This window comes from Fusarium tjaetaba, assembly GCF_013396195.1.
Source record: "Fusarium tjaetaba strain NRRL 66243 chromosome Unknown NRRL66243_c0000020, whole genome shotgun sequence".
Classification (NCBI taxonomy): domain Eukaryota; kingdom Fungi; phylum Ascomycota; class Sordariomycetes; order Hypocreales; family Nectriaceae; genus Fusarium; species Fusarium tjaetaba.
The window spans coordinates 135321-160735 of record NW_023501216.1 but is presented as its reverse complement, the minus strand read 5'-3'; the positions used below and the strand labels follow the sequence as shown (position 1 = coordinate 160735).

The window sequence follows — 25415 nt, the reverse complement described above, 5'->3', positions numbered from 1 at the left end:
TGACTTTCTAGCAGTGATTCCGGAGTGACGGGGAGGTTATTATCTCCTGATTCGGGTCGGCAGTGCCAGATACACAATTGCTAATCTGCGCATTCAGTCCCTCCCTCCACCCTCTCGAGTGTGAATCAGTGCTTCCTACACCAACAATTCTCGGTGGGCCTCCCACCATCTCTCTTCATTAAACTTCTCCTTCTTTGATATACCTTTTTTCCTTTTTCCCTTCTTATGCTGCTGAAAGCAAAGCACTACCCGCAAACCTTCTGTCGTTCTTTAGCTTTCCACCAGCCACTCTTCTACGTGAAGACAGCTTCACCAAAGTGCATCAGAATACCCCAACACTTGGCTCGCCCAAGACTTCAAAATTGCTATTCAGTACTCCCCCATGATAAGAAAATGATGGAAGTCGATGAAGAGCAGTCTCCCAACAGCGGGAGTGCAGACTCCTCGCGGTCGGAGAGTCCTGCTACCGCCTCGACACCATCACCAATGATCGAGGTCGAAGAAACAGTTACCATTCTCCCTACAGACAATGCCCTGAATGGCAAGAAAAAGGCCTCAAACAAGTCCAAAGATGTTCCTCGAGTCCCGGACATCATCAAGCCTCGTGCCTACCAGCGAGAGATGCTGGAGCAGAGCCTGAGGAGGAATGTCATCGTTGCGGTAAGCACCTCCAGGCATCTTGATTTTGAATCATATCGTTTAACAGTTATCAGATGGATACGGGCAGCGGAAAGACCCAAGTGTATGTTTATAGCAGAGTGTTCTTGCAGTGAGACGTTGACTGAACACTACAGTGCCGTTCTTCGCATTCAAGCGGAACTCGACAAATGTTCACCTGACAAGGTTCGTGGATCAATGAATAAACCGATGGCAGGTCACTAACTACCTATGTAAAGCTTGTGTGGTTCTTGGGTAAGACCGTTGGCCTTGTTGAGCAACAGTATAATGTCATCAAAGGACAAATGCCATCGGTGCCCATGAGACTGCTTACGGGGCAGCTCAACATCGATGCATGGTCGCCAGGGGTTTGGCCCCAAATTCTCGAGGGCACTCGCATCATCGTATCCACATTCTCCATCTTGCGGGATGCTCTTGACCACGCCTTTGTCACAATGGACATGCTCGCTTTAATAGTAGTTGACGAAGGTAAGTGGCTGTTCGCCTTACAATCACTCTTGTTAACCAGCGGCAGTCCATAATTGCGTCAAGAACAACCCTGGGCGGATGATCATGATGAACTTCTACCATCGACACAAAAACGCGGGTATGCCAGTACCAGCCATACTTGGCTTGACTGCCAGTCCCATCATCTCATCAGATCTTAAGGAGATCGAGAAACTAGAGAATACGATGGACGCTATCTGTGTTACTCCGACCATTCATCGAGAGCAACTGCTAAAGCATATCAACAAGCCTCACCTTGTTCGCTCACTCTACAATGCTACGAAGATCCCTCCCCGTACGCCACTGATGCAACAACTGCAATCAGAATACTCGAATATGGATATCTCAAAGGATCCTGAAGTTCTTAAGTTAAAGGCCCTTGTCGCTGATGATGAAAAGAAGCGGGAAAAGTTTATGAACCTGATTATGAAGCACGACACCTTCTCGCAACAGCAAATCAAGGGCCTCTGGAACAAGAGCAGAGAAATCCTTGCCGAACTTGGAAGCTGGGCAGCAGACTATTACATTTCAAAGATGATCAAGAACTTCCTTGGTAGAATCGACGGGAACGTTGCTTTCACTGATGCGTGGTCCAACGAGGACAGGACCTATCTAGCAGGGCACTTGCGCCGAATCAACATTGGTGTCGTTGACGACTCACCACCAACCGAGCACACCATCTCGCACAAAACTAGCCGATTGATCCATGAGCTTCTTGAGGCCAAGAACGATGTGGTTGGAGTCATTTTTGTCAAGGAACGAACTGCAGCGCATACGCTTTGCAAGCTTCTGAACAACTACCCCCCCATCGCAGACCGTTACAAAGTCGGCACAATAGTCGGGGCTTCGAGCTACGGACTCCAGAAACAGAAGGTCTATGAGTACCCCATTGACTCTGAGAAAGTACTCGTGGATTTTAGATCAGGGGCTATCGATCTCCTGGTGGCTACTAGTGTCTTAGAAGAAGGCATTGATGTTCCCGCATGCAACCTAGTTGTGTCCTTCGACGAGATTGCTACCCTCAAGTCATTTATCCAGCGCCGCGGACGAGCTCGCATGCCAGAGTCCAAGATGATTGCCTTGCTGAGCTCAAGTGCAGACACACGCGCCTGGGAAGACCTGGAAGTAGGCATGAAGGAACGTTATGAAGATGACCAACGAGAGTTGGATCGATTGAACCAACAGGCATGGGCTGAGGATATTGATTCTACCTACTATATCGTGAAGAGCACAGGAGCACGGCTCGACCTCCACAATGCTCGACAACACTTGGATCGCTTTTGCCGGGTTGTTTTTCGCTCGGATTTTATCACCCAGCTCCCTGAATACGTCTTCCACAAAGAAGAGACTCCATACGGTGGGCCGATCTTGAGAGCTACGGTCACTTTGCCGGGAGGGTTGCCGCTGAATCTTCGCACGTTCAAAAGTGCTTGTGGATGGAAATCTGAACGGAATGCCATCAGAGATGCCGCTTTTCAGGCATACGTCGCTTTGTACGAAGCTGGGCTGGTCACAGATAACCTTGCCCCCATCAATGCTAAGTCAGAGAAGGTGGAAGAAAAAACAGACCTGATACCGGAGCCCCTATTCGACCCCTGGGTCCAGATCGCCCAACGCTGGAAGTCGGATTGTGACAAGCAAGTCTACTTGTTCGATTTTAGCGATGACGAGTTTGACCGCCCTTGTCCATTTTACGTCATTTTACCTGCTCTAATTGACCTGCCTCGAGATATCACGTTATATCCTGGGAATGGCTCTGAGTGGTCCATTGTATGCCGTTCGGTCGACGACATACCCGATGAGGTATCTTCAAACAATCCTGATATAACTTCTGCTCTCTTGGCGATGAACTTTCAGTACCGCTGGACGGTCGAAGATCGCGAGCATGTCATCAAGATGTCCTTGGAGAGTACATCCATCTTCCCTCCCCCTCACGTCACCCGGGATTGTATGGCTGCATATCCCTTCCGCGGAGCAGGGGAAGAACAGGCCAAGAAGCACAGAGTTCTCGTGCGGGACCAACTTAACAAGCCGTTTCACTACGTCCGCACGATTCCGTCAAGACCTAGAAAGGACGATGTGCAACGCCCATTCTATGGGTATGACGACGCAGAAGAGCATGAGGAGTATCTGGTTCTGGAAACATGGGGTGCCCGAAACGATTTACTTCATGTTTTAAAAGATGTTCAGCCCAAGTCAAGCACTAAGCCGTACGAATACGTGCTTCCCATTTCTCAAGCCCGTGTTGATAAGGTTGGAAGACGAGTCGTCAAGTGCGGTCTGTTCATTCCACATATCATACATGAGCTAGAGGTGCATCTTATTGCTTCTGAATTATCGTCTACACTTCTGAAGCCAGTTGGCATCGAGAATTTGCAGTTGGTGCTCGAGGCCATAAGCTCACCTAGTGCTTGTGAGCCTGTTGACTACCAGAGACTTGAACTTTTGGGCGATTCGATTTTGAAGTTTTGCGCCGTCACTCAGGCTTATTCTGAACGTAAGTAGCCCCCCTTGTTATGGAGGTCGATACACTAACTGTCACAGACCCGACCTGGCCCGAAGGCCTTCTCAACCATTTCAAAGATCGACTCGTATCCAACGAACGTCTCCAACGAGTGTGTCTTGAGAAAGGCCTCTCAAAGTTCATCCTTTCCAAGAGTTTCACCGCCTCGAGATGGAGGCCACTCTATCTTGATGACATTCCCAAAGAAAAGTTTCCCCCTCGACCCACCCCAACGCGGGGATCGAAGACCTTAGCCGATGTTGTAGAAGCACTTATTGGAGCCTCTTACCAAGACGGAGGGATGACCAAGGCCCTTAAGTGCATTTCAGTCTTTTTGAGCGGCAAGTGTAACTGGCATCAAGAAGGTGTGGCTAGAGACATTCTCTTTGCTGCCGCTCCTAGCGACGTTAAGCTTCCCAGTATTCTTGAACCCCTTGAAGACCTGATCAAGTATAAGTTCACAAAGAAGTCTCTGCTGATCGAAGCAGTTACTCATGCTTCTTATGCTACAACCATGCACGAAAGGTCCTACGAGCAGCTCGAGTTTCTGGGGGATGCTGTCCTGGATTATATCGTTGTCACCAAAATGTTTCGGCACGATCCACCAATTCCCACTGGTCGCCTTCATATGATCAAAACGGCCATTGTGAATGGAGAGTTCCTTTCATTCGTGAATCTAATCAACTCTGTCCACCGAGAAGATGTGGAAGTTAATCGGAAAGGTCAGATTGAAACCAAAACTACTGCACTTCCACTTTGGAAGTTCATGAGGTTTAATTCTTCCGAAATGGCAAATGCCATGGTAAAAACGGAAGAGAGATTCGAGTCCATGCGAGCGCAGCTTGCCACGGCTTTGTGGGGTGATGGGCACGAACCCAGCGGTGATGGCCCATACCCTTGGGTACTCCTCGCACGCCTTCAGCCCCCCAAGTTTTTTTCGGATATGTTTGAAGCTATTCTCGGTGCCGTATGGGTTGACTCTGGGTCGATTGAAGAATGCACGCGTGTTCTTGAAAGATTTCAGGTAATGAAATATCTGGAGTTTGTTTTGAAGAACGACATACACGTTCAGCATCCCAAAGAGCAGCTCTCCAAGTTCGCTTTTGCAACGAAAATGAAATACACCACGACCGAGATAAAAGAGCCCGAGCCTCAATGGAGTTGTGAACTCACAATTGGAGAGCGTTTGATAGCAGAAGTCGAAGGTTCATTCAACAAAGTTGAAGCTATGGCCAAAGCTGCGGAGAAGGCGATTCGACTTTTGACAGGAGAGATGAATGCAGTCGATCAGCAACAAGATGCCATGGACACCTCGTAGGAAGGGGATCAGGAATGCGCCTCACTGAGAGATGACCTTGCACAGAAACAGGATGAGGTCTCGGCCGATACTTTGCCAGAGAAGGAGTCCACAGATCATCCAATGAAAGGCACCCTAACTGACAATCCGGAGGACAAGGATCCAGTCGTTCTTTCAAAGAGAGAGAGCAAGACGAAGTCGTTGATTGAGTCACCCAAGAACGAGAAACCGAAGCATTTGGCCGCCCACCCAAAGGAAGTGAGTTTAGCTCATGGACCCATAGAGGAAGATTGGATCGATTTCTCGGAAGATGAGATGTCAGTCGACCATCCAAAGGAAGTAGGTTTAGGCTGTCATTCCATGGAGGAGGATTTGATTGAGTTCTCAGACGACGAGACGTTGGACGGCCGTCCAAGTAAAAAGAGACCAGTTGACGTTTCAGAAGATCCCGAGATAGCTGATCTTCCAGAGAAGCAGAAGTTTAAGAGATTTTGAGGCAAGAGGATTCTGGAACTCATTTGGAGAAGGTAGATCAAGAAGGATAAGACTAGACATTGCTTGCAGATACCTAGATAGATACCCTAGCTCGTCTATACTTGCTTTCCAAGCTCTTCTAAGATCGTGTTTACTGTCCACTCAAATGTCTTCTCAATATCTCCGTCAGCACTCACATCACTCTGTACCTTTATGCCCTCCTTATCCAAAACATCCGTCTTGAACTTGCCCTCTACATCGCCATCCTCAAACATCCAAGCGTGCTCCTCTACATAGTTAGGCCATACGATCTTATCAACGTAACCAGGAGGGTCTGCCCAGAAGCCCTCCAGGGTGACATATCCGTCTCTGGCTTCTCTTCTCTTCTTAGCCTTCTCGTATGTTGTGCGTAAGAAGAGTTTGATGTCCAGATTGGGCTTTATAGCAGCCATAGAAGGAGAGTAGAGAAGAAAGCCATCGAGGAGACACAGACGGAGATTTTTGCGGAGGGGGTGGTCTGGGCCTAGAGCCGCATCGACTTTGGCTCGTTGAGCGGCGATGCTGGCTTCTGACACGGGGCACTTGCCCACAGAGTTTTGATCTTCTTTGGAATCAAGGGTAGGCTGAGGATAAAGTCAGGCATAAAGATCATGAGTAAAGACACAGGACTTACAGGAAAGGCAGCGTGTTGGCGGATATAAGCGAGGGACTCGGCCATGGCCGGGATGTCGAGGGCCTCAGCACAGTCCCAATCTAAGAGACCGTTTTTGGTGGGTAGCCTATAGAAGTTAGACACAGCTCATGTCAAAATATTGTTTGTATCATACTCATTCTCAGGTCTATAAAAGTCATCCTCATGAAGGATGAAAGTATTGGGGAAAATGTCCCGCAGTAGCCGTGCAAGGGTTGTTTTCCCACTCGAGGAGCACCCCGAGATGCCGACTATGAGGGCCTTATTTGCGGTCATGATGCCAAGATATCAGCAGTTGAGATACATATGTTGTGTAATGTTGGACTGGTCGTGAGTTTGACGTCGGCAAAGTGCGGGAGGATCACAAGGCACACACGCACGCACGCATATGCCAGGGAGGGTTTGATAGTGGCGCTCAGCCGCTAACGATGGAAATACAGGGGTTATTATCGGACTTTGATCTACGAGACAAGGTTCAACGGACTTGGCATCATTCTCAAAACGTAAACTATTGAATTTATCGTCTTGTTAGTGAAATAGACTAAAACTAAAACCTCCTGATTTTTTAGATCAGGAGTAAAACAGTCACGCGATCGATGGTCGTTGCGATACCCTCGCACAATCACAATCCAAGATCGCCATTGTCTTTCCCCGTCGAGTCTAGCCCAAGATATTACAAGAGACGAACCACAGCCGTGAGACGTAGCATTGGGTCAACCGATTTGCTGAGAGAACATCAACGTACGGCGATTAAATAAACATGTCTCTACGTGCGACAACACCTTACTATCATTGGTAGCGTCTACATTCCCTTGCGGGATATGCCAAGAGCTGCACTATAATTTACTGCAATTAGACTTAGGCTTAGATTTAGACTTGATTTTTGTCCGCCATCAAAGGGGGCAAGTTTGAAGCAAGGGAGAATGTATTTGTGTAAGTCGATGCCAACAAAGAAATGTCCATTTCGCTTCTGTTCTTCATGATAGCGACCGTCTCTAGCCTCTGTCTGTCCATGTCCCCTCTGCTCATGTTTGCTTCTTCCCCCTTCTCGCCTCTAATCTCAGCTCGCATACTCCCCAAGCGTGCCAAGTCCGCCATCATGCACTTATAATTCGATTCCGAGTCATATACCAAGATTCCAACAAATCGAATTGGTTATCTTGCCCAATAATTCGCAGCCGACACATACCAGACGCCTCTCCCGTGTGCTCTCCCTTGAAGGCAACATTTCCCCTTTATATAGCACTACCCAGAGGTTTTAATCATGGGGCAGCATTCCCGGCTACTGCCCCAAGCAACAATGTTGAAGCCTTCAAACTCCTCCTTCATGGAAAAGACTCTGCCCCTGAGGAATAGGGTGGCAGACAAGATCGAGTGGGTGAAACTTCGTACACCAAAGGTTGTCAAATCGAGAGCATTTCGAAGAGCGGCGACAATTACATCCGCTGTGTTCTTTGCTCTCACATTCATTATTGTTTTGGCAAAATTGACGAATGCGGGTCTCTTTATACCAAAACTTGTCAGCCATATCTCGAGATATCCCACATGTCAGAGCAAGGGGATCAATGGAACAAGAGACATATGGGAAGCTTCACAGAAGAAGTACGAGAACCTGAGGGACGATAAATTTACGTACGTTTCTTGACCTATTCGGTCTCATTGGTAGAATGCTGACAGTGATTGTGTTCCAGAATTGCCATGCAAACGTATCGTCGACCGAAGGAACTCCAAGAAACGCTCAACATCATCCTGAGCGAGGAAGTTCCCTCACTTCTCGAAATAGTCGTCGTCTGGAACGACCTTGAGAACTATCCCCCAGATGACTACGTTTCAAAACACGGAGTGCCCGTCCGATTCCGAAAGTCGAAGCGCAACAGTCTCAACGAAAAGCTCTGGCCCGATCCCGACTACAAGACACAAGCGATTCTGCTCTCAGACGACGATGTCTACTATCACCCGAGCGATCTCGAGTTCGTCTTCCAGACATGGCGCAAGTTTGGCAGGAATCGAATGGTCGGTGCTCTCGCTCGATGCACGCCCGTCGATACGTTTGGATACCACAAGTACACGTTCTGCTCCAGCAGATGGGGAGAGGATGACTATAACATGATTCTGACCAATCTCGCTTTCTCACATGTGTCGTTCCTCGACTATTACTCTTCCAACGACACGATCATGACACAGATCAGAGAGTATGTCGACGAGGGCTTCAACTGCGAGGATCTTGCCATGAACTACGTCCATGGACTTCTAACGGGCGAAGGGCCTCTTCTCATCAATGGACATGAGAAATATGTCAACTTTGTTCCGAAAGTTGGAATCAGTATGAAGAAGGGTCATATGGAGGCCCGAAGTGCCTGTCTGAACGACTTTTCCAAGATGTTTGGATGTCACCCCTTGGTCGACGAGACCGGATACATCCAACGAGGTGTATTGGTAATGTGAGATATTTCAGAAATAATATGTCATTTTGAGCGGTTTGAATCGTAACGAAGCGAGTCTCATGTGAATAGTGTATAACAAGACGGGACAAGGACCAGAAAGTTGGTTGAACAGTTAACTAAGGTAAGGTTAGTAGGTAGAGTTCTAGCCGGCTGCACCGGGAGCATTGTATCGTGGTAATTATCAATTTAACGAATAATTTGAAAATTGAAACGACAGATAAGAAAGTCAAGCAATGAAACAACCTGAAAACATGATCTTGGCCAGACTTTGAAACGCCCATGAAATCGGTTTTCAGCGATCCTCGATGCTGCCCCACGTGATGTAACCAACGTCAACCTACAGCACTTGGATCCATCACCAAAACCACTAAAAAGAGCATCACAACGTCAAATCCTCGCCCTCACCCCCAACCATGGCGATGAACCCAGGCGAGCAAACAGGAGTAATCATCTCCACGGCCGTCGTGGCCCTCCTCACAGGTTACGCTTTCGGTATCTATACTATCCGAGGCTACCTCATCCCACCCTCTCTTTTCGAGGAGCGTCGGCGCAACATACACGATCCTATCGAGAGTGACGAAAGCGATATCGACGAGGATGACACTATCCTCGACCATGCGCCCAATTGGGCTAATGGCGCTGACGCCGATAAGAAGCAGGGTTTGAAGAATGCTGAGAAGGAGAAGGAGCCCGTTATCAGGGACAATGGAGAGGAGTGCAAGCTTATCCTTGTTGTGCGAACAGATCTGGGCATGACAAAGGGTACGTTACCACGCTTACAATTGAAACCCTCTATGCAGAGTGCTAACAGTATGTGTTGTAGGAAAAATCGCTGCTCAATGCTCCCACGCTACCCTCGCATGCTACAAGACCCTCTCCCGCGCCCCCGCCGACTCTCCCCTGTCCAAGATCCTCAAGCGCTGGGAACGTCTCGGCCAGGCCAAGATCGCCGTACAAGTCAAGAGCCAGGACGAAATGCTCGAGCTTCGACGCAAGGCCCGGTCTCTCGGGATCACAGCTGAGGTTATCCAGGATGCTGGCCGAACACAGATTGAGGCAGGCAGCATGACAGTGCTGGGCATTGGACCTGCCCCTAGAAGCCTTGTTGACCAGGTCACCGGCGGACTTAAGTTGCTGTAAATGGTGAGAGACTCGAAAAGAAGAAAAAAAGATTTTGGGGATACACGAAGGCACGCACGGGATTACGAATTGGGTCGGATATGTAAAAGTACTGCACTATAGATATACACATGGGAATTTGATAGACAAACCCGCATTTTTCACTGGAAAGAAGCTTGTTTTCTGTGATAAAGGGTATTATTCGCATTTGTACATCCAACTCTATTGCTCTTTTTTCGCAAATCTCGCCAACGCCGGTCCCAGATCCGCTTCCGCCTCGATCTGCTTCTTGTCCTTCTTTGCCTGCTGCTCCTTCCAGATCTCGTCCACCTGCAATCTCTTGTCGTCGATAATGTTCTTCTTTCGCTGCTTGCGCAGATACTTCTTGAGCGCGCCGTTCTTGCCTCTTGCTCGCTTGCGGATCTCCTCGGCGATATCTGTGGCTGGTGTGTCGAGATCCTTCTCTGCACGGCGCTGCTTGTCGGATCGCAGATCCAAGTTTCCAATGTAGTTGGGGTCCAGGGCGATCATGTCGGGCTGAAGCTTGTTCAGCAGACCCTTGACTTCGGATTCTTGTCGTTGCTTGGCTGTCTCGAAGGGGTTGACCTCCAGTGCGTCATAGTTGGCCTCACCAGCGCCAGGGACGATGATGGAAGAAAAGCCTGAATCGTGGCCGAGACCGAGAACATCTTCGAAGGGGCACCAGCGCACGCGCTCAATGCGCTTGCCCTCACCACCCCAGGCCATGTAGGGACTTTGGACCTTTTCTTGAACAGGGGCATTCTTGTCGAAAAGACCCTTCCAGATTGTTGTCTGAGTACCCCATCCAACAGCTGTCAAGCCAGTATCTGAAATCGCCAGCGAAGAAGCAGGCTGGCGTGTGAAGTAGTTATTGACCTCTCGGAACATTCTCAGATCCCAGACTGCCATCTTCTGATCCTGACCTGCTGACACCATGTATCGACCTTCACGGTCAATGGCCAAGTCTCGTACGGGTCCCCGATGCGCTAACAATTTGACAAGAGGATCCTGGGTGTTGGGCGACCATAGCGTAACTGTTCCGTTCTGGTGGCCGACATGTAGAATAGCGTTCCAGGGGTTCTGCTTGAGGGAGCATGGTTGGCCTAATCGGGTGGGAATTTCGGCGACTAATTGACCTGTTGACGTATCCTGATATTTTAGGAACCCGACAGAGCCCTGACACTATTAGTTTTGTATGTAGTAAGTGGGAAAGGTGAAACTCACAATTGTTGCTAATAGGTAGTGGTATGGCAGAAACTCCATATGAGATACCTCCTGGTGTTTCCTCAAAGTGTGCAGTTCCACGCCATTGTGATCGTAGATATAAACGTACTTCTTTTGCGCAACAGCAAAGTACTGATTATTGTGTAGCCACTTAATATCCCTCACGGTCTCACCCAGCTGCAATTCGCAACCAAGCTTGCCCTCTCGCCAGTCCATCGTCGCAACATGACCCTTTCGACCACCGAGCAACAGGTCCCGCCCATTCCTCGAGTAGTCGAAGTGATATGGTCCCAGGTCGTCCAACTTGAGCTCGAATCGCTTTTGCGCAGTCCCCACAGCAATATCCGAAGTAATATCGTCTTGTCGGACTTTGTATGTTCGTTCGAGCTCGTCCTCAGCTTCGAGAAAGCCAGATGTGTTCTCGAGCAGAATCTCGGCGTCTTTGGCTTTCAGCGCAGCATCCTGGTACTTGCCCTCAAGGCGCTTCATGTTGCTTCGAAGCTTCTTATCCTTGATGGCTTTGATGTTGACCTTCTTCCCTCGACCGTAGGCTTTGTGTGCTTCTCGGATTCGACGAGCACGTTCTCGCTCGTGACGAGGAACGAGTTCTGTTCTGGCGCCTTGAACGGCGAGTGCGCCATTGTCGCGCACCTTTGAAGAGGGCGCATCAACTGTGTCGACCTCCATATTTTTGTATTGTCAACGCGCTCAACTGGAAGAAAGGCAACTTTGAATTGGATGGCAGATGGATTGGCATACAACTTTCCTTATCGACAAAAAAATTCACCGCTTATCGTGCTGAGTCTATTGGATGCGATGCTCCACTCTTTGTTGACAGAATAAAGTCCTCCGAGTACTTGGTTCAAAGTGAAGCTCACGGACATAAAGTATCATCCTCATAAAGGATTATTAAACTTGTATTAATTTAATATGATAAAACGAAGTATCTCTTTGGTTTTGATATATATAATAACTAAATCAATTACTACTAAGTCTGTACCTAGGAGACTCACGCCTATCTAACAATCAGGGTTCTTTATGTCATCCACTAATACGCCACTATCGATAGGCACAAAAATTATTTTGGATTTAACCCCGCCATCACCGCCTAAGAATATCGAGGATATTGCCATCATTTTGCCTACAATTCGTACAGAAATCTCAATTCGATATTTCTGTCCCTCAATCTGGCTTCGTTACCATTTCGATTCAAAGCCGGTGGCGAGAGCAAAATGCCCGTCGCTGTGGCTCATTCCCATAGGCCAACCACAAAGGTTACACACAAGGCCTTCAAGTCACGGGCTGCTTCTAAGCATGAGTTGAGAGACCGCGCAAAGGGTAAGACTCTCGAAATTTTGGTATTTCTCCAATTCTGACACAAACACAGGTCGAGTTGCCGACGAAAAGGGCAACAGAAAGACTCCTCACCAACAAGTCATGTCTAAATTCGACCGACGAAACCAGGCCAAGCAGGCCCGATTGAACAAGCACAAGGAACATGTCAAGGAAACCTCTGTTTTCGCTGGAAAGGATGGCGCTCCTCGACATGTCGCCGTAATTCCTCTTTGCGCTGGAACCGATCTTAACGCTGCGATCAAGCAGCTGAACAACAGCGTCGACATCGAGGACAACACCGACAGTGGCAACTACCGAGTCACAGTCGACCGTTTCAAGCAAAAGTTACAATACATCCCTATCGAGCGAGACCTGAACGCCTGTCTCGACGCTGCCCGTGTCGCCGATTTCGTCATTGTCGTTCTGTCCGCCAACGTTGAGGTTGATGAACTTGGAGAGTTGATCTTGCGAAGTGTTGAGAGTCAGGGCATGTCCACCCTCTTCACTATCGTTGAAGGTCTTGACAAGGTTGAGCCCGCGAAGCAGCGACAAAGTGTTTTAGTCTCCCTCAAATCTTTCATCACACATTTCCACCCCGAGCAAGAGAAGCTTTACAGCATCGAGAGCCGACAAGATTGTGCCAACCTCATGCGATCACTCTGCAGCACAACACCAAAGGGCATTCGATGGAGAGACGAGAGGAGTTGGATGCTTGCGGAGGATGTCAAGTTCGCCTACTCCGAGTCCGACTCGACAGTTATCACTGGTGTTGTCCGAGGCAAGGGCCTCAAGGCCGACCGTCTTATTCAGGTTGGCGACTGGGGAACCTTCCAGATTGAAAAGATTGAGGCTGCTCCTCTGCCCAAGCAGATCAAGAAGAAGGGAGAGGAGATGACCGTTGACCCCGAAGAGGCTGGCAAGCTTCTGGAGGAGCCTTCTGAGGATCGTGATGACTTGGTGGAGCTGGCTCCTGAGGAGGTCATGATGGACGACGCTGATGACGCTATGGCAACTGATGCCACTGAGAAGAAGGGTGTTCTTCTGGATGATCACCACTATTTCTCAGATGAGGAGGCTGAGGCAAGAAAAATCAAGAAGAAGGTTCCCAAGGGTACATCCAACTACCAGTCAGCTTGGTATCTGGAGGATGTCTCTGACTCGGAGTCCGATATGGAGGACTTCGAGATGAAGGATGAGGCTGGCGAGGAGGAGGCCCGCCCTGAGGACGGTCTTGAGGGTTATGCCCCTGCACCCGGCACTGAGGGTGCTCCCTCAGAATATCCTCAATCGGAAATGATGATTGAGCCAGATGAGGAGGAGGATGCTAAGCAACTTGAGCAATATCGCGCTGGAAAGCGAAACGAGGTTGAGGATGATATGGAATTCCCTGATGAGATTGAGTTGCACCCTCATGTCTTGGCCCGAGAACGTCTGGCCAGATATCGTGGTCTGAAGAGTCTGCGAACAAGCACCTGGCAGGAGGATGAGGATCGCGCACATGAACCTGAGGAGTGGCGACGCCTCCTTCAAGTTCCAAACTATCAATCCTCAAAATCTCAAGCAACAAGAGAGGCTCTGGTCGGTGGTGTTGAGCCTGGTACCCGTGTTCACATCTACATCAAGGGCATCTCCCCTATTCAGGAGAAGACCTACAACCCCAAGAAGCCCCTAACTCTCTTTTCGCTTCTACGACATGAGAACAAGAAGACGGCTGTCAACTACCTCTTCAACCTCAGCTCCGACTTCACCAAGTCTGTCAAGGCCAAGGAGGAGCTCATTGTCCAGTGTGGACCTCGCCGAATGGTCATCAAGCCTCTCTTCTCCCAGCCTGGCCAAACACCAAACAATGTTCACAAGTACTGCCGATTCCTGCACCCTGGCCAGTCAGCTATTGCGACCTTCATGGGTCCTCTAACATGGGGTGCTGTGCCTGTTCTGTTCTTCAAGCGTACCACAGCTGAGGAGGTTGAGAAGGACGAGAACGAGGACGGCCCTCACATTGGTCTTTCACTCATCGGTACAGGAACCGCTCTACCACCATCCACATCTCGCGTCATTGCCAAGCGCATTATTCTCACTGGCCATCCTTACCACATTCACAAGAAGATCGTCACTATCCGATACATGTTCTTCAACCGAGAGGATGTCGAGTGGTTCAAGGCTCTACCTCTATGGACCAAGCGTGGCCGCAGTGGTTTCGTCAAGGAGCCTCTCGGTACACACGGTTACTTCAAGGCAACATTCGATGGACGTATCAACCCTCAAGACTCCATCGGCGTCAGTCTTTACAAGCGAGTGTGGCCACGAAATGCTGCCCCTGTGGAGGGACCGTTATTGGAGATCGAGCCCAGCACAGTGCAAGCTGATGGCGATATGATGATGGATGACCAGGCATAGACATGACACCCAGTATACCTTTAGAATTAAAAGTTGGCGTTTTTTCCTTTCCTCTTATATGACTATTTCCAATAGTGTCCTTTTTGATATATGTATGTGTGAACGTTTACTCCAGCTGCTCCAGACCCTCTGTTGGTCTGGGACCTCCCTTGCTTCGTCTCTCCTCCTCTGCACCACTGGCCTTCCATGCGCTCTTGATCAGTCTGATAATGTGATCGACGCCAACATCCTTCTTCACCTGCGCGAAGACCGTTGGTCCGCCTTCTCGGATCTTTCGAGCATCTCTCTCCATAACACCAAGGTCTGCACCAACAATCTCGGCCAGATCGGTCTTGTTCACAACCAAAAGATCACTCTGCGTGATGCCAGGACCACCCTTTCGAGGAATCTTGTCACCGCCGCTGACATCGATGACGTAGATGATGAAATCGGCAAGTTCACGACTGTAGTTCGCAGCGAGGTTGTCGCCTCCTGATTCAATGAGGAGAATATCGGTGTCGAACTCGCGATGCAGGTCCTCCAATGCAGCGAGGTTCTGGGAGATATCTTCACGGACGGCAGCGTGCGGGCAGCCACCGGTCTCAATGGCACGGATGCGAGGAGGTGGGAGGGCTTTGTTTCGGGTGAGGAACTCTGCGTCTTCACGGGTGAAGATGTCGTTCGTCACAGCAGCGAGGGAGTATTCCTTTCGGAGCGCAAGGGAGAGAGCAAGCATGAGTGCAGTCTTTCCGGAACCGACGGGACTAATCAAGTCAGCTTTGCCATTACGATTGAGTTAGAGTCTCACCCTCCAATGCCAATAGTGAAAGCTCGCTCGGACCATTCTCGTCCCTCTACGATTGGCATCTCGCGACCCAAAAAGCTTCCCGGGCCATCAAGGATCTCATGGGAGTGGCCATGTTCAACAGCATTGAAGCCTCCATCGTGAGAGTGAGAGTGACCATCGTGAGAGTGCGACATGATGAACAGCTTTTAAGTGAACCTAGCTTGAGGAAGGTTTTGTTGCTAGAACTAAGATAGGGAGGGGAAGCTTTAGATAAGAATATAGAGGCTGCCCTTATCGGCTTGAAGCTCCAAATACTGACGTGGGGGAGGGGTTTAGTGGGTGGAGACAGAACCTTCGCCCGGCGGTAGCCCGCTGGCCGGCGGCCGGGAAAAGTGGGACTATTCGACTTACACGGATATTCAACATGGACCATCATGGTTTGTCTGGATGAATTGGATGTTTTACGCATCCTAGATATGTGAGTGTTGCACTGAAAGTCTCAGGCATGTTCCCGGAGATTACATATTTAGTGCCATGCTGAAAACCGTCCAATGACAATCGGCACTCTTTATACCATAATCCTCGATCGAGGAACATATGCCAAATAGCTTCATAGCACTTTAGACTTGACGTATTCAGTCTTACTTTAATACATTGTGAGTTATTGCTGTTATTTTAACATCCTTTTCTCTCTTGTATTGTGGCTCCTTAACCTTTCCTTTTGTAACCTATAGAGTGACAAGGTTTTGCTTATCGAAGACAACCACACATATCCTTAAATTTCAGCCAAAGAATCAGACAGAATATCAAGGAATAGAGTCAAAAATAGATCCTAATGCCAGGAATCGAACCTGGGTCTTCCCCCCCTTTCGGGCACGGTTCTGCGTAGTAGGCGTTGCCGTGTGAGACCTGGAAATGCTTGACCACTACACCACATTAGGTTTTCTTATTGAGAGTTCTTGAACAAGATGTCTTCATAAGGGACAGACTTTGGCTACTCTATGGAGACGTATCTGTTGTTGTTGAGTCGATAAACAGGTAAGGCAACCGACTACATGATCCTCAAAAACGCTTGAGCCCCTGTTCGCAACAGAAAATGATAGAGGCACGCTTCGAACAGGTAAATGTGACAGATTCTAGTTAACGGACTAGCTGTCATAAAAAGAAAGCACACGACATACATGCCGGGCGGAGGATTGAGCGGATGAACAACCGAACCCGTCGATCATTGGCTTCTGGACAAGCCACAGCAAATTGAGAGATTACAATTACTATGTATATCAGACCTCTACAGCCGAATACAACATACCTCCACAAGGCAGATCGGACATAGCCTCATACGGCCAGATGCATGACGAGATCCGGCAATTACAGTAGCTGCGAAATCGCGACAACAACTGCACCTGGCAGTGCACAGGCGTTTTATATGCAGGTTGCGTCCGTGTCCTCAACATGATCTGATCTTAGACAGGGGAGCCAGCGAATCATTCTTTGAGGCTGTGCCACATAATTGAGATGTGATAGAATGTGGTTACGGAAGACCTTACGTTGCTTTTGTCTCTTGTCACTTATCATTCTTTCGCGAGAGTGCGCGATCGATAATGTTGACAATTCCGAAACTAGCACAACGGCTTAGTTTAGCTGCCACAAACGTGTCCAACGTCTACTTGCGGGGTGGTTTTTGTGTTAGGTGTGAGGTCAATCAGTCATCACATTCTACTTCTTGATGAACCAGTGTCAAACATTCAAGGAAAGTAATTAAATCATTTCATAGTCACTGAGAGTCGTCTATACTATGTTCATACTATTGTTGACCGGTAGATTCGTCGTAGACCGAAGTGACTTCCTACGAAGTCGATGTCAGCGGGTTGGTCTCGAACACAATTGTGGCGTTGCGCTCTCCGCGGAGTGAACAGCTGGTCAAGGGGTTCGGAAGTAATAACGATCTGCCTTAGAACTGTACTCGAGTCATTTCTTTGCAGGTACCGCGTTGGGGAGGCTGGCTGTATGACTGCATATGCATGCCCCTAAATCTTTATCTAGATCCTGGCACCATACTATCGGGACTAGACAAAACGTCCAGTGACAATGCCTGGGCTCAGTTGCCTCTCCGATCCGTTATGACGAATGCCCAATCTCATTTCGGGCTGCATTGCATCGTACGTTGATAGTCAAACCTGCACGATGTCTCAGCCTGGAGCGGGAAGTCCTACATGCACACACCTAGGTGTAGCAGTCCAGAAGCCGATACCACAATATCTGGGCGCAATATCACGGGGCCCCGGTCATCGTGCCTGCTGTCAGGTCCGAGAGCAGCATGTATGTGTGGTCTATTGTCTCTCTTCTCTCATTCAGCTTGTATGGTCCAGTAGCATCAGTCATGCTCTTGCAGCCACATCATCCCTGGACAGGAACAGTTCTCGATCGCAGAATATGATAGATCCGATCGAGTCCTCTTACCTGTCGGCACATGCGCAATCGAATCTTGATTCATGCAGGTGCCTCATCTGGCCATCAAGCCACTCATGATTGAACCCGAGAGCTGACAGAGACTGGAATGGTAGAATTTGCTGCCAGGAATCAAGGACTTGATAACTATATAAACTGAAGACATGAACCGCGATTCTGACCACTTGCTGGCAAAGTCCGATCTCCATCGCATTCTCCGTGTCTCTTTCTCTCCCCTACAAGCCATTTTGGGCTTCGAGAAGCGGTGGCGCTGGTCGTTTATATCACATTCCTTCTCATTCTTGGATTTCCTCACGACAAGAGCACTGTAGTGTGTTGCTACCAGTCATGGCTTCTGAGAATCCACAAACTCCAACAAACAGCACACATGAGCGGAAGCCGTTAGTCAAAATATCCTTCACAATGTCTCATACTGACATTCTATAGGGCCAAATGTCGCGGCTTGATGCTGGGGCCGTACATCTACGACACCGATTCCGTCCAGGAACATCTCCTGTGCAGAGCTGAAGCCAGTAACACTGCGCCAGAACCAGCGGAAAACATGTCTGAAATTGTGGGACAGGAAAGCCATGGCGAACTTGAGGTTCAAGATCTGGATGCTATGATGAAGGAACCCTCTTCCCCGAAAAGTCGACTTTGAGCTTCTATAGTCGCAGTGTACACTAGACCTGCTATGACCCTTTGACGGCCTTTACAGACTGCGCTCTATTTCTAAGTCACACAAATGGACTTAGCTACGATGTTGCTTTATTGTATTACTATTGGACTATTTCTTATCGCGAATGCGCATCATATATATCGTAGTTCCCAGTATATATCTTACACTTCAGTCACCGCGCCGACCCCTGAATACCGTGCGAATATTTTAACTGTCAAATGAAAGAGATCACTCAAATCATAACTAAAGCCCTTACACCTTCCCTACCTGTCTTCCACTTAACCCAAGGCCGCCTAGTCGCAGCACAATGAACCGGGATTTTGACCGGAACAGCCCCGGAAGCCCCGCTTTTCCCGAATCACACGGAGGTTGTGTGCGTACCCACATCTCGGCCCGGATAGTCGGGAGTCATTGGTTCAAGCCTGTGGTCTGTAAGCGCCCGTTCTGCGTCTTCTGAGGTCCCGTCACGGAGCTCTCCCAATCCTGCTCCGCTTCTCCCCTTCCCCCGGCTTTCTCAGTGCTCGAGCTGACCAAGTTGACCTGGAGCTGACTTGCTATACCCTGGAGCACCGACTCCAGGGCTATAAAGACTTCCATTCTTCTCCCCGGTCCCCTTTCTATACTTCCTTTTGCTCTCTTCTTATGCCCTGGAACTACTGGTCCCCCTCTTGCTCAGTCCCGACACCCCCTTTCTTGGAGTCTCTCCTCAGATCTCAGCCGTGAAAGGCGTTCAACACACTTTCCCAGATACCCTCCGAAATTCTCCCTCCCATCACTTCTTTATCTTCTTTCTCCAACTCAGAAGCCTCATTCGACAAGCAATGCCTTCAAAAGATACTGTTTCTCAAATCCCTGCTTTGGAAACTCGAGAGGAGCAAGTAACACTCCGCAACCGCCAGTCACCAGGCAACTGACTTGTTGCATCCAGGCCTCCAGAAGATGCTTTCGTGCTCAATAGATTCATTTACGATGTTTCATCTCTTCAGGAGAGATTGCTTCAGTTTCCTGGGGCGAAGAACCCTGGTGTTGTGTCTGCGACGGGCTCGTTAGAAAAGATGGAGGTGGCTGACCCCCCGGAGGATAAGGGCAAGCTTTGACACAATGACCCCCTGCCTTGACGAGAACGGATCTCTATAATGCCATAGTTCTATTCCATCTTATATACACAGATCACATTGTTTACCTTGCCACAAGAGCTATGAGCCCCCCTGACCTAGCATTATCAGTGTCTGTAGCATCGCATCTTACCAAGTGTTTCTTCTTCTTTTCTACTACAGAAATTATTATGGACTACAATACTATGACCAAGATATTTCAGTCGTTATCTCTTTGTTCTTTAATTATTTTGCTACAACTGTGTAAGCTACGCACAAGTTACCCAACGTGGCAGGTCGTATGCGTCCCTAGAACATACATATCCCTACAACACTTGGAAATCAGTCTTGACGAATCTGAAACTTAGCAAGACTCACGGACATGTCGATCGGTTCTCGAATTCGTGTTTTTTAATTACTAGTCGATTCGCTAAGACTCATATAGCGTACGCAACAGGGTTGTTCTCCAGCTGAATCCAAGCTCAAGGCACGGCCCTTTCATTCCACGTGGCTATGCGCGGCATGTAAGATCTGCCGGGGCCCAAAACATAAAGGGGGGAAAGATTCTTGACTTTGTTTGGTCGGAGCGAGTCATTAATTATCCTTATATATGCTAATCTTAACGGATTGGGATTGAGATGCGTCTGTCTCAAGTGTCAGCAACCACAAGTGGATATCCTAGGAGCCGGATCGCATCCGTAGGCTAAGGATATCTTTGGAGAAGGACAAGCATACGGTAGATCAACTCAAAATACGCCCGGCTCTTTACGGTCGCGTCTTCATGTCCAAATGATATCCTCTGTTATCATTCTTGCGTCGATGGCTATGGAATAGACTAGGGCACACCGCTCTGTATCGGGATATTTGAATGGGTGGCCTCAACAAGGCCGAGCCCCCCACGAGGCTGAGTCCTTTGGAAAGTCCGCCGAAGAGCCTCATGATCTGAATGACCGAGTTGTCTCTTCCCTCTGCTGGACTGGGGTAGTTTGCTAAGTAAGTCCCAGCTGTCAATCAACTAAGCGATGCAAAGCATGCAGAATCGCTTGTGCATCAAAGGATCGATGCAGAAAAACTAGATACGGCACTCACTTACATGAATGTAACCCCCTTTCGAATACATAATGCATCATTGACCAGAAATCATCCATTCAGATGATTGTTGAAAGCTCACCGCTTCTCTGTCGTATGCAGCAGGCTGAAAACGAGTGTGCACATTGGGAGGGTGGGTTCGTAAATTATTGGCCTGTGTTGGTTCTGTTCCTGTCCCAACCACTCCTCTCCGCAGGTCAATAATACGCAACGTGGAAAAGATACCTACTCATTAGGTGACTGAGACACTGATGAGCCAGGTGCCTGGTTAGGAAAAGGCAATCTACACACCACTACATGTTGATGCAGATGTCAAATTGGCATCAACTTCGAGACCGCTTCTTCGGTTGTGGCAACAGACCAAGGTTTCGAGTCCTATTCTGTCTCCTTGCGCCGCCTGCACTTTCTCATGCCTCGTTCATGATAGGATCGCCGGTGTAGAAAGGCTGTGTTTGGAAATGCGGGCGTTTCGGTGCCCGGGCTGTTTGATGGTGTTGAGGATGTTGTATGTATCTTGTCTTGACAGGACGTAACTCAAGCCTGTTGATCCTTAGGTATCCCCTGAAGCATTATAAAAGGCCGTAAAGTCCCTTTTCATTCTCGTAACTCTCATGCTTTGAGGCATGGCTCTTTCAGGACATAGCTCTGAGTTCTCACATCTTCCAATGTTGAAGAAGTACCGCTGAACGACATTCTACTTTTATCTTTTAATTCTATTCACCACGTTCCTTAACACACCCCAACACGGGCACTTTACCATTCAGTAAATTTCCGATATCCCCTTCGCCTCCGCCATGCCTTGCGACTCAACCCACACTGACACTATCCCTAAGGGTGACACTCCACCGTGAGATACACATACTTGATCATATCATGACTTGAGCTAATATATTCACTCCTCAGAAACACAACCGAAACGAATATGTTAGAGCCATACATTTACAACACGTCCTCTCTTCAAGATCGACTACTGATGAGGTCCATGGCTGATAATAAGGCAACTGGAAATGAGGCCGGTTATTCAGGACCAAAGGACTCGAAGCTATAAGAGACTCCAAGAAGACTCGCCCCAGTATATTGGTCATTAAGTAGCATACTACATGTTATTTTGTAATATCACCTCGACTTTTGTTCTGTAGATATAAATTCTAGGCAAATGGATGAATCATCGCCCTTGTTCAAACTCCTGGATAATGTGTACCAGGGGAGGCCTTGCAAGCCTCCAGGCATAACAATGGCCCAAGACACCCTGGACTTATTAACGCTGAAACCGAGCTCTTAAAGTGCATACCAAGACGGCACACTGACCTGTATACAGACCGAATGAACAAACATCGCTGTCTCCTTTGCTTGGCCCACAACATGAAGTCCAGCTGTAGGTTGCACTTGAACTCGAGATTCAATGGTGTCAGCTTTTAGTCTCAGCCCGTAACATTCCGGCGCAGATACCAAGTCTTGAGGAATATCTGCCTTGTCTTGGGGGTCATCAGAACCAGCTCACCGCTTGCAACCACACATTTGAACCAGACCTCAGTTATAATGAAGGGACAAGACCATGCGTCTATTTCGCGTTTCATGATGTACATTGTTGCACAGATATAATTACACGTTATTCGTACCACCCCTGGCACGCCATCCTCTATCCAATTCCCAGCCCCCCGTTTTCCCATTTCATTCATTGAGCCGGAGGTGTTGTTGAGGGGGGTATCGAAGCATCTACAGCCGCCGCCTTTGGCACGCCAGCCTTCTTCTTCTTGAGAGCAGCAGCCTCTTTCCTTTGAGCAAGAATAGCTCCAAGCTTCTCCAACATCTCTGTGCTGAGCTCGGGCTCTCCCTCGGCAGCACGCTTCTCGCGCTGCATCTCGTGGAACTCTTGCAGAGGAGTCTGCATAGACTTGATAGACTCCTGTTCGGCCTTCTTTGCTGCTGCCTCGGCCTCCTTCTGCTCCACATACCACTCCTCGTGGCGTGTTCGGAACTTGGAGAACTTGTTTCGCAACTCGTCGATAACGGTCTCGGGCATGGGAGGGGAGAGGAGGTTGTAGTAGAACGTTCGGTTATCGACAGTCTCACGGATGGTATCACCATCGAAAGTCTCGAATTCTGGGGCCTCAACCTCGGGCCAGGGGATGACAACATTGATTCCAGGAACAATTCGATCCCACTTGTTTCCGTATTCCCATCGGTCGAAGCTCATGTTGGGGGACTTCATGTTCGGGGGAATAGCCTTAAGCTCATTGATAATGACGTCTCTTGTGACTCCGGTTTCGGGGTTGGCGATAGGATAGACGAGACGAATAGAACCAATCGAGAGGGGCATGGGCTGAGAGCGACTGTCGTTTCCAAACATACCAGAAGAGATAGCCTAGGAATCATTAGTCCCTACTCAAGCCTTACCGAGTTATGGTGCTTACCCTGTGACATTTCTCGAGAGTAACATATCCTCCTTGAGCATTGATCGTCTTGATGCGATCAATCTTGCCCTTGTCCGGTCCATCCATGATAACCACACGGTCTGAAACGGCAAGGTTAAGCTGCTTCAAACCACCAGCCCAAGCACACCTCTTAGCCAGAACCTCAGGTCTTGGCCGGTAAAGGCCATAGTTGGACCAATCCGTTCGTACACCCTCCCCAAACATGCCATAGCCATTAAAGCCGAGATCCCGCTTGGGAGCAATAGGGCCCAGTGCCCAGTCTTCCTGTCTCGCCCTTCGCGCATCCTGCAGATTCTGTCGGACCTCAGAGACAGCCGCTCGCATGGCCTGTCGGTTTCGGAGCTTGTAATTGTTCTCTTCAGATTTGGCGGCTTTTTGGGCTCGTCGGCCAGCCTGGCGCTGGGCCTGGACGACCCGCTTGGCAAGCTTCTGCATGGCGGAGAACGAGCTGCGAGGATTGATCGAGGGGATTCGCAGGCTCTAGCAGCTCATTGAGCGGATTGAAGCTGTTGGCGCCGAATTGTCGCTGGGCGTTACGATAATTCGTTGTGGAGTGCGTGGTTGAGCTGGAAATTCTCTACGTCCAACGGAATTAGCCGCAGTAGTGTAGGTGCGGATAGTGGCCAAGCACTGTACCCCGCACTATGCTCATGATAGCTTCATGTTGTGTTACTATAGAGGCTGTGATGTCGAGCTGCAATTCTTTTTACATGACTCTCACTGCTATAGCTTACGAGAGATGAGCTCACACTATCATTTATGCCATTTTTAACACCACGGCAGACCTCTTTTGTTCTACCAAAGCAGTCCACATCCACTCAACTGCATATAATGATGCTTGATTAGACACATAGATCTCAGTGATTCTTCTGTGAGTACTCCACTGGTCCATTTCTTGTGCCCTGCAAGTCTATCTCATCGCAATGCTTGTTTTTCTTTCGTCATGCAACCTCTATTGAAACCGGTCTGGGACGAGAATCATGCAGATGTGACAGAATGACTTGCTAATCCAATATCACTCCGAATAGCAACGAAGTGATAATATATCACACATGAGTTCACATATTGATCAATCATCAAGGCTGGGGTTGCATTGCCGCTGAGAGGTCTCTGAGGATGACCTTCAAGATCAGCACGTATTTGGCGGTCAGAATCACGAATGTGGCAGACACAATCAAATAATCCTGGCCCCAGGGAGCAAGAAAACCTAAGAGTTTAGAAGAAGACGATGCTCAATTAATGAAACCCATCAAAGAGCCACCAAAGTTGAGACTAACTTACATTTAGGATCAAGAGCTTTAGCTTTCGTACCTCTGGACTTGATATACAAATGTACGAGTATCATGACTGACCCTAATCGTCCGTGATACATATCCCGTCTAGCCCGTCAATCAGGGTCCTTGAGGCTTGAGCCTAGAGGCAAGATAATCAGGGGAGGAGGTTGGATGAAAGTCCTACGCTTTTGGGCCAGCGTAGGACTTTGCTGCCCACTGTAAGCTCTTATTACTGGCCGTTCCGTCGCCCTAGGCTTTTGGCTTTGGCACGCGGAGGCGGGATGGCACAGGGCGCATTGCATGACGGACCAGGGGTTAGAAGCTTGTGCCAGCTTCACTTCTCTTTGTTTGTGAAGATACCTTGGGCGGTGATTGATGACGCGGAAACACATGAGAATATGTTAGCGATGGAGCTACTCCGTATATAGGAGTCAAAGCAGGAGACAGAGAGAGCATTGTCAACTTCCCGGCAGTAATCAGCCGGAAATCAAGGTCATCAACTTCAAACGTCTATCAAAAATTTAAAATGGGTGCTATCCTCATGCCATCCACAACAGTTTGAACAGCCGTTGGTGATAGCCGCCAGATCCCAGCTGGAAATCACAGAAAGGCAGATCTAGGCAATCCACAAGAAGGCTTTTCAATGCTTTCCAATGAGGACAGATTCAATCACGGACCTCTGAGGCTGATGGCTGGTTGATTAGACTCATCCTCTTCAGATGATAGAAACCGAGCCACGGTTTCAGCCTCGGCGCTATGGAGCCTAAAGCGTTCCATCGTGCATGTCTAGATGAGATGATAGTGAAGCACCAAGCAACTTAAAGCCAACATCTACACCGCAGCAGGACTGTCTGATGGACCAAGGACTGTTGAGCACGTCAGACCGATAGGAATTGTGCAGAAGGACGGGATGGCTGATAGACCGGCAAAGAGTCAGAAAGAGGACCTCGCCTCTGTCATT

The 25415-nt window shown here is 48.8% G+C and overlaps 10 protein-coding genes across 10 annotated transcripts; 6 read left to right on the top strand and 4 right to left on the bottom strand.

The window, feature by feature from the left end:
- Positions 1 to 393: 393 nt before the first annotated feature.
- FTJAE_870 (Dicer 2) lies at positions 394 to 4985 on the top strand (the record flags this gene model as incomplete). The annotated part of the gene is made up of 6 exons (XM_037355544.1): positions 394 to 660; positions 714 to 742; positions 795 to 843; positions 897 to 1146; positions 1193 to 3661; positions 3709 to 4985. 6 exons carry the CDS (start codon positions 394 to 396, stop codon positions 4983 to 4985), a joined length of 4341 nt encoding a protein of 1446 aa, XP_037212062.1.
- A 102-nt stretch (positions 4986 to 5087) lies between these two features.
- FTJAE_869 (uncharacterized protein) lies at positions 5088 to 5459 on the top strand (the record flags this gene model as incomplete). The annotated part of the gene is made up of 1 exon (XM_037355532.1): positions 5088 to 5459. One exon carries the CDS (start codon positions 5088 to 5090, stop codon positions 5457 to 5459), a length of 372 nt encoding a protein of 123 aa, XP_037212061.1.
- A 95-nt stretch (positions 5460 to 5554) lies between these two features.
- Positions 5555 to 6405, bottom strand: FTJAE_868 (uridine kinase udk; the record flags this gene model as incomplete). Its single annotated transcript, XM_037355521.1, has 3 exons — positions 5555 to 6061; positions 6112 to 6217; positions 6266 to 6405. The coding sequence occupies 3 exons, from the start codon at positions 6403 to 6405 to the stop codon at positions 5555 to 5557; spliced, it is 753 nt and encodes a 250-aa protein (XP_037212060.1).
- Positions 6406 to 7429: 1024 nt separating this feature from the next.
- FTJAE_867 (exostosin-like 3) lies at positions 7430 to 8574 on the top strand (the record flags this gene model as incomplete). Its single annotated transcript, XM_037355510.1, has 2 exons — positions 7430 to 7761; positions 7821 to 8574. 2 exons carry the CDS (start codon positions 7430 to 7432, stop codon positions 8572 to 8574), a joined length of 1086 nt encoding a protein of 361 aa, XP_037212059.1.
- Positions 8575 to 8986: 412 nt separating this feature from the next.
- Positions 8987 to 9713, top strand: FTJAE_866 (PTH2 family peptidyl-tRNA hydrolase; the record flags this gene model as incomplete). Its single annotated transcript, XM_037355499.1, has 2 exons — positions 8987 to 9335; positions 9397 to 9713. 2 exons carry the CDS (start codon positions 8987 to 8989, stop codon positions 9711 to 9713), a joined length of 666 nt encoding a protein of 221 aa, XP_037212058.1.
- Positions 9714 to 9914: 201 nt separating this feature from the next.
- On the bottom strand, positions 9915 to 11624 carry FTJAE_865 (UTP7-u3 snoRNP; the record flags this gene model as incomplete). Its single annotated transcript, XM_037355488.1, has 2 exons — positions 9915 to 10895; positions 10938 to 11624. 2 exons carry the CDS (start codon positions 11622 to 11624, stop codon positions 9915 to 9917), a joined length of 1668 nt encoding a protein of 555 aa, XP_037212057.1.
- A 545-nt stretch (positions 11625 to 12169) lies between these two features.
- On the top strand, positions 12170 to 14669 carry FTJAE_864 (ribosome biogenesis tsr1 like; the record flags this gene model as incomplete). Its single annotated transcript, XM_037355477.1, has 2 exons — positions 12170 to 12275; positions 12325 to 14669. The coding sequence occupies 2 exons, from the start codon at positions 12170 to 12172 to the stop codon at positions 14667 to 14669; spliced, it is 2451 nt and encodes an 816-aa protein (XP_037212056.1).
- Positions 14670 to 14775: 106 nt separating this feature from the next.
- On the bottom strand, positions 14776 to 15629 carry FTJAE_863 (urease accessory protein; the record flags this gene model as incomplete). The annotated part of the gene is made up of 2 exons (XM_037355466.1): positions 14776 to 15412; positions 15457 to 15629. 2 exons carry the CDS (start codon positions 15627 to 15629, stop codon positions 14776 to 14778), a joined length of 810 nt encoding a protein of 269 aa, XP_037212055.1.
- A 2602-nt stretch (positions 15630 to 18231) lies between these two features.
- FTJAE_862 (uncharacterized protein) lies at positions 18232 to 18544 on the top strand (the record flags this gene model as incomplete). The annotated part of the gene is made up of 2 exons (XM_037355455.1): positions 18232 to 18284; positions 18331 to 18544. 2 exons carry the CDS (start codon positions 18232 to 18234, stop codon positions 18542 to 18544), a joined length of 267 nt encoding a protein of 88 aa, XP_037212054.1.
- A 3876-nt stretch (positions 18545 to 22420) lies between these two features.
- Positions 22421 to 23615, bottom strand: FTJAE_861 (KOW motif containing protein; the record flags this gene model as incomplete). Its single annotated transcript, XM_037355444.1, has 2 exons — positions 22421 to 23110; positions 23160 to 23615. The coding sequence occupies 2 exons, from the start codon at positions 23613 to 23615 to the stop codon at positions 22421 to 22423; spliced, it is 1146 nt and encodes a 381-aa protein (XP_037212053.1).
- Positions 23616 to 25415: the final 1800 nt, after the last annotated feature.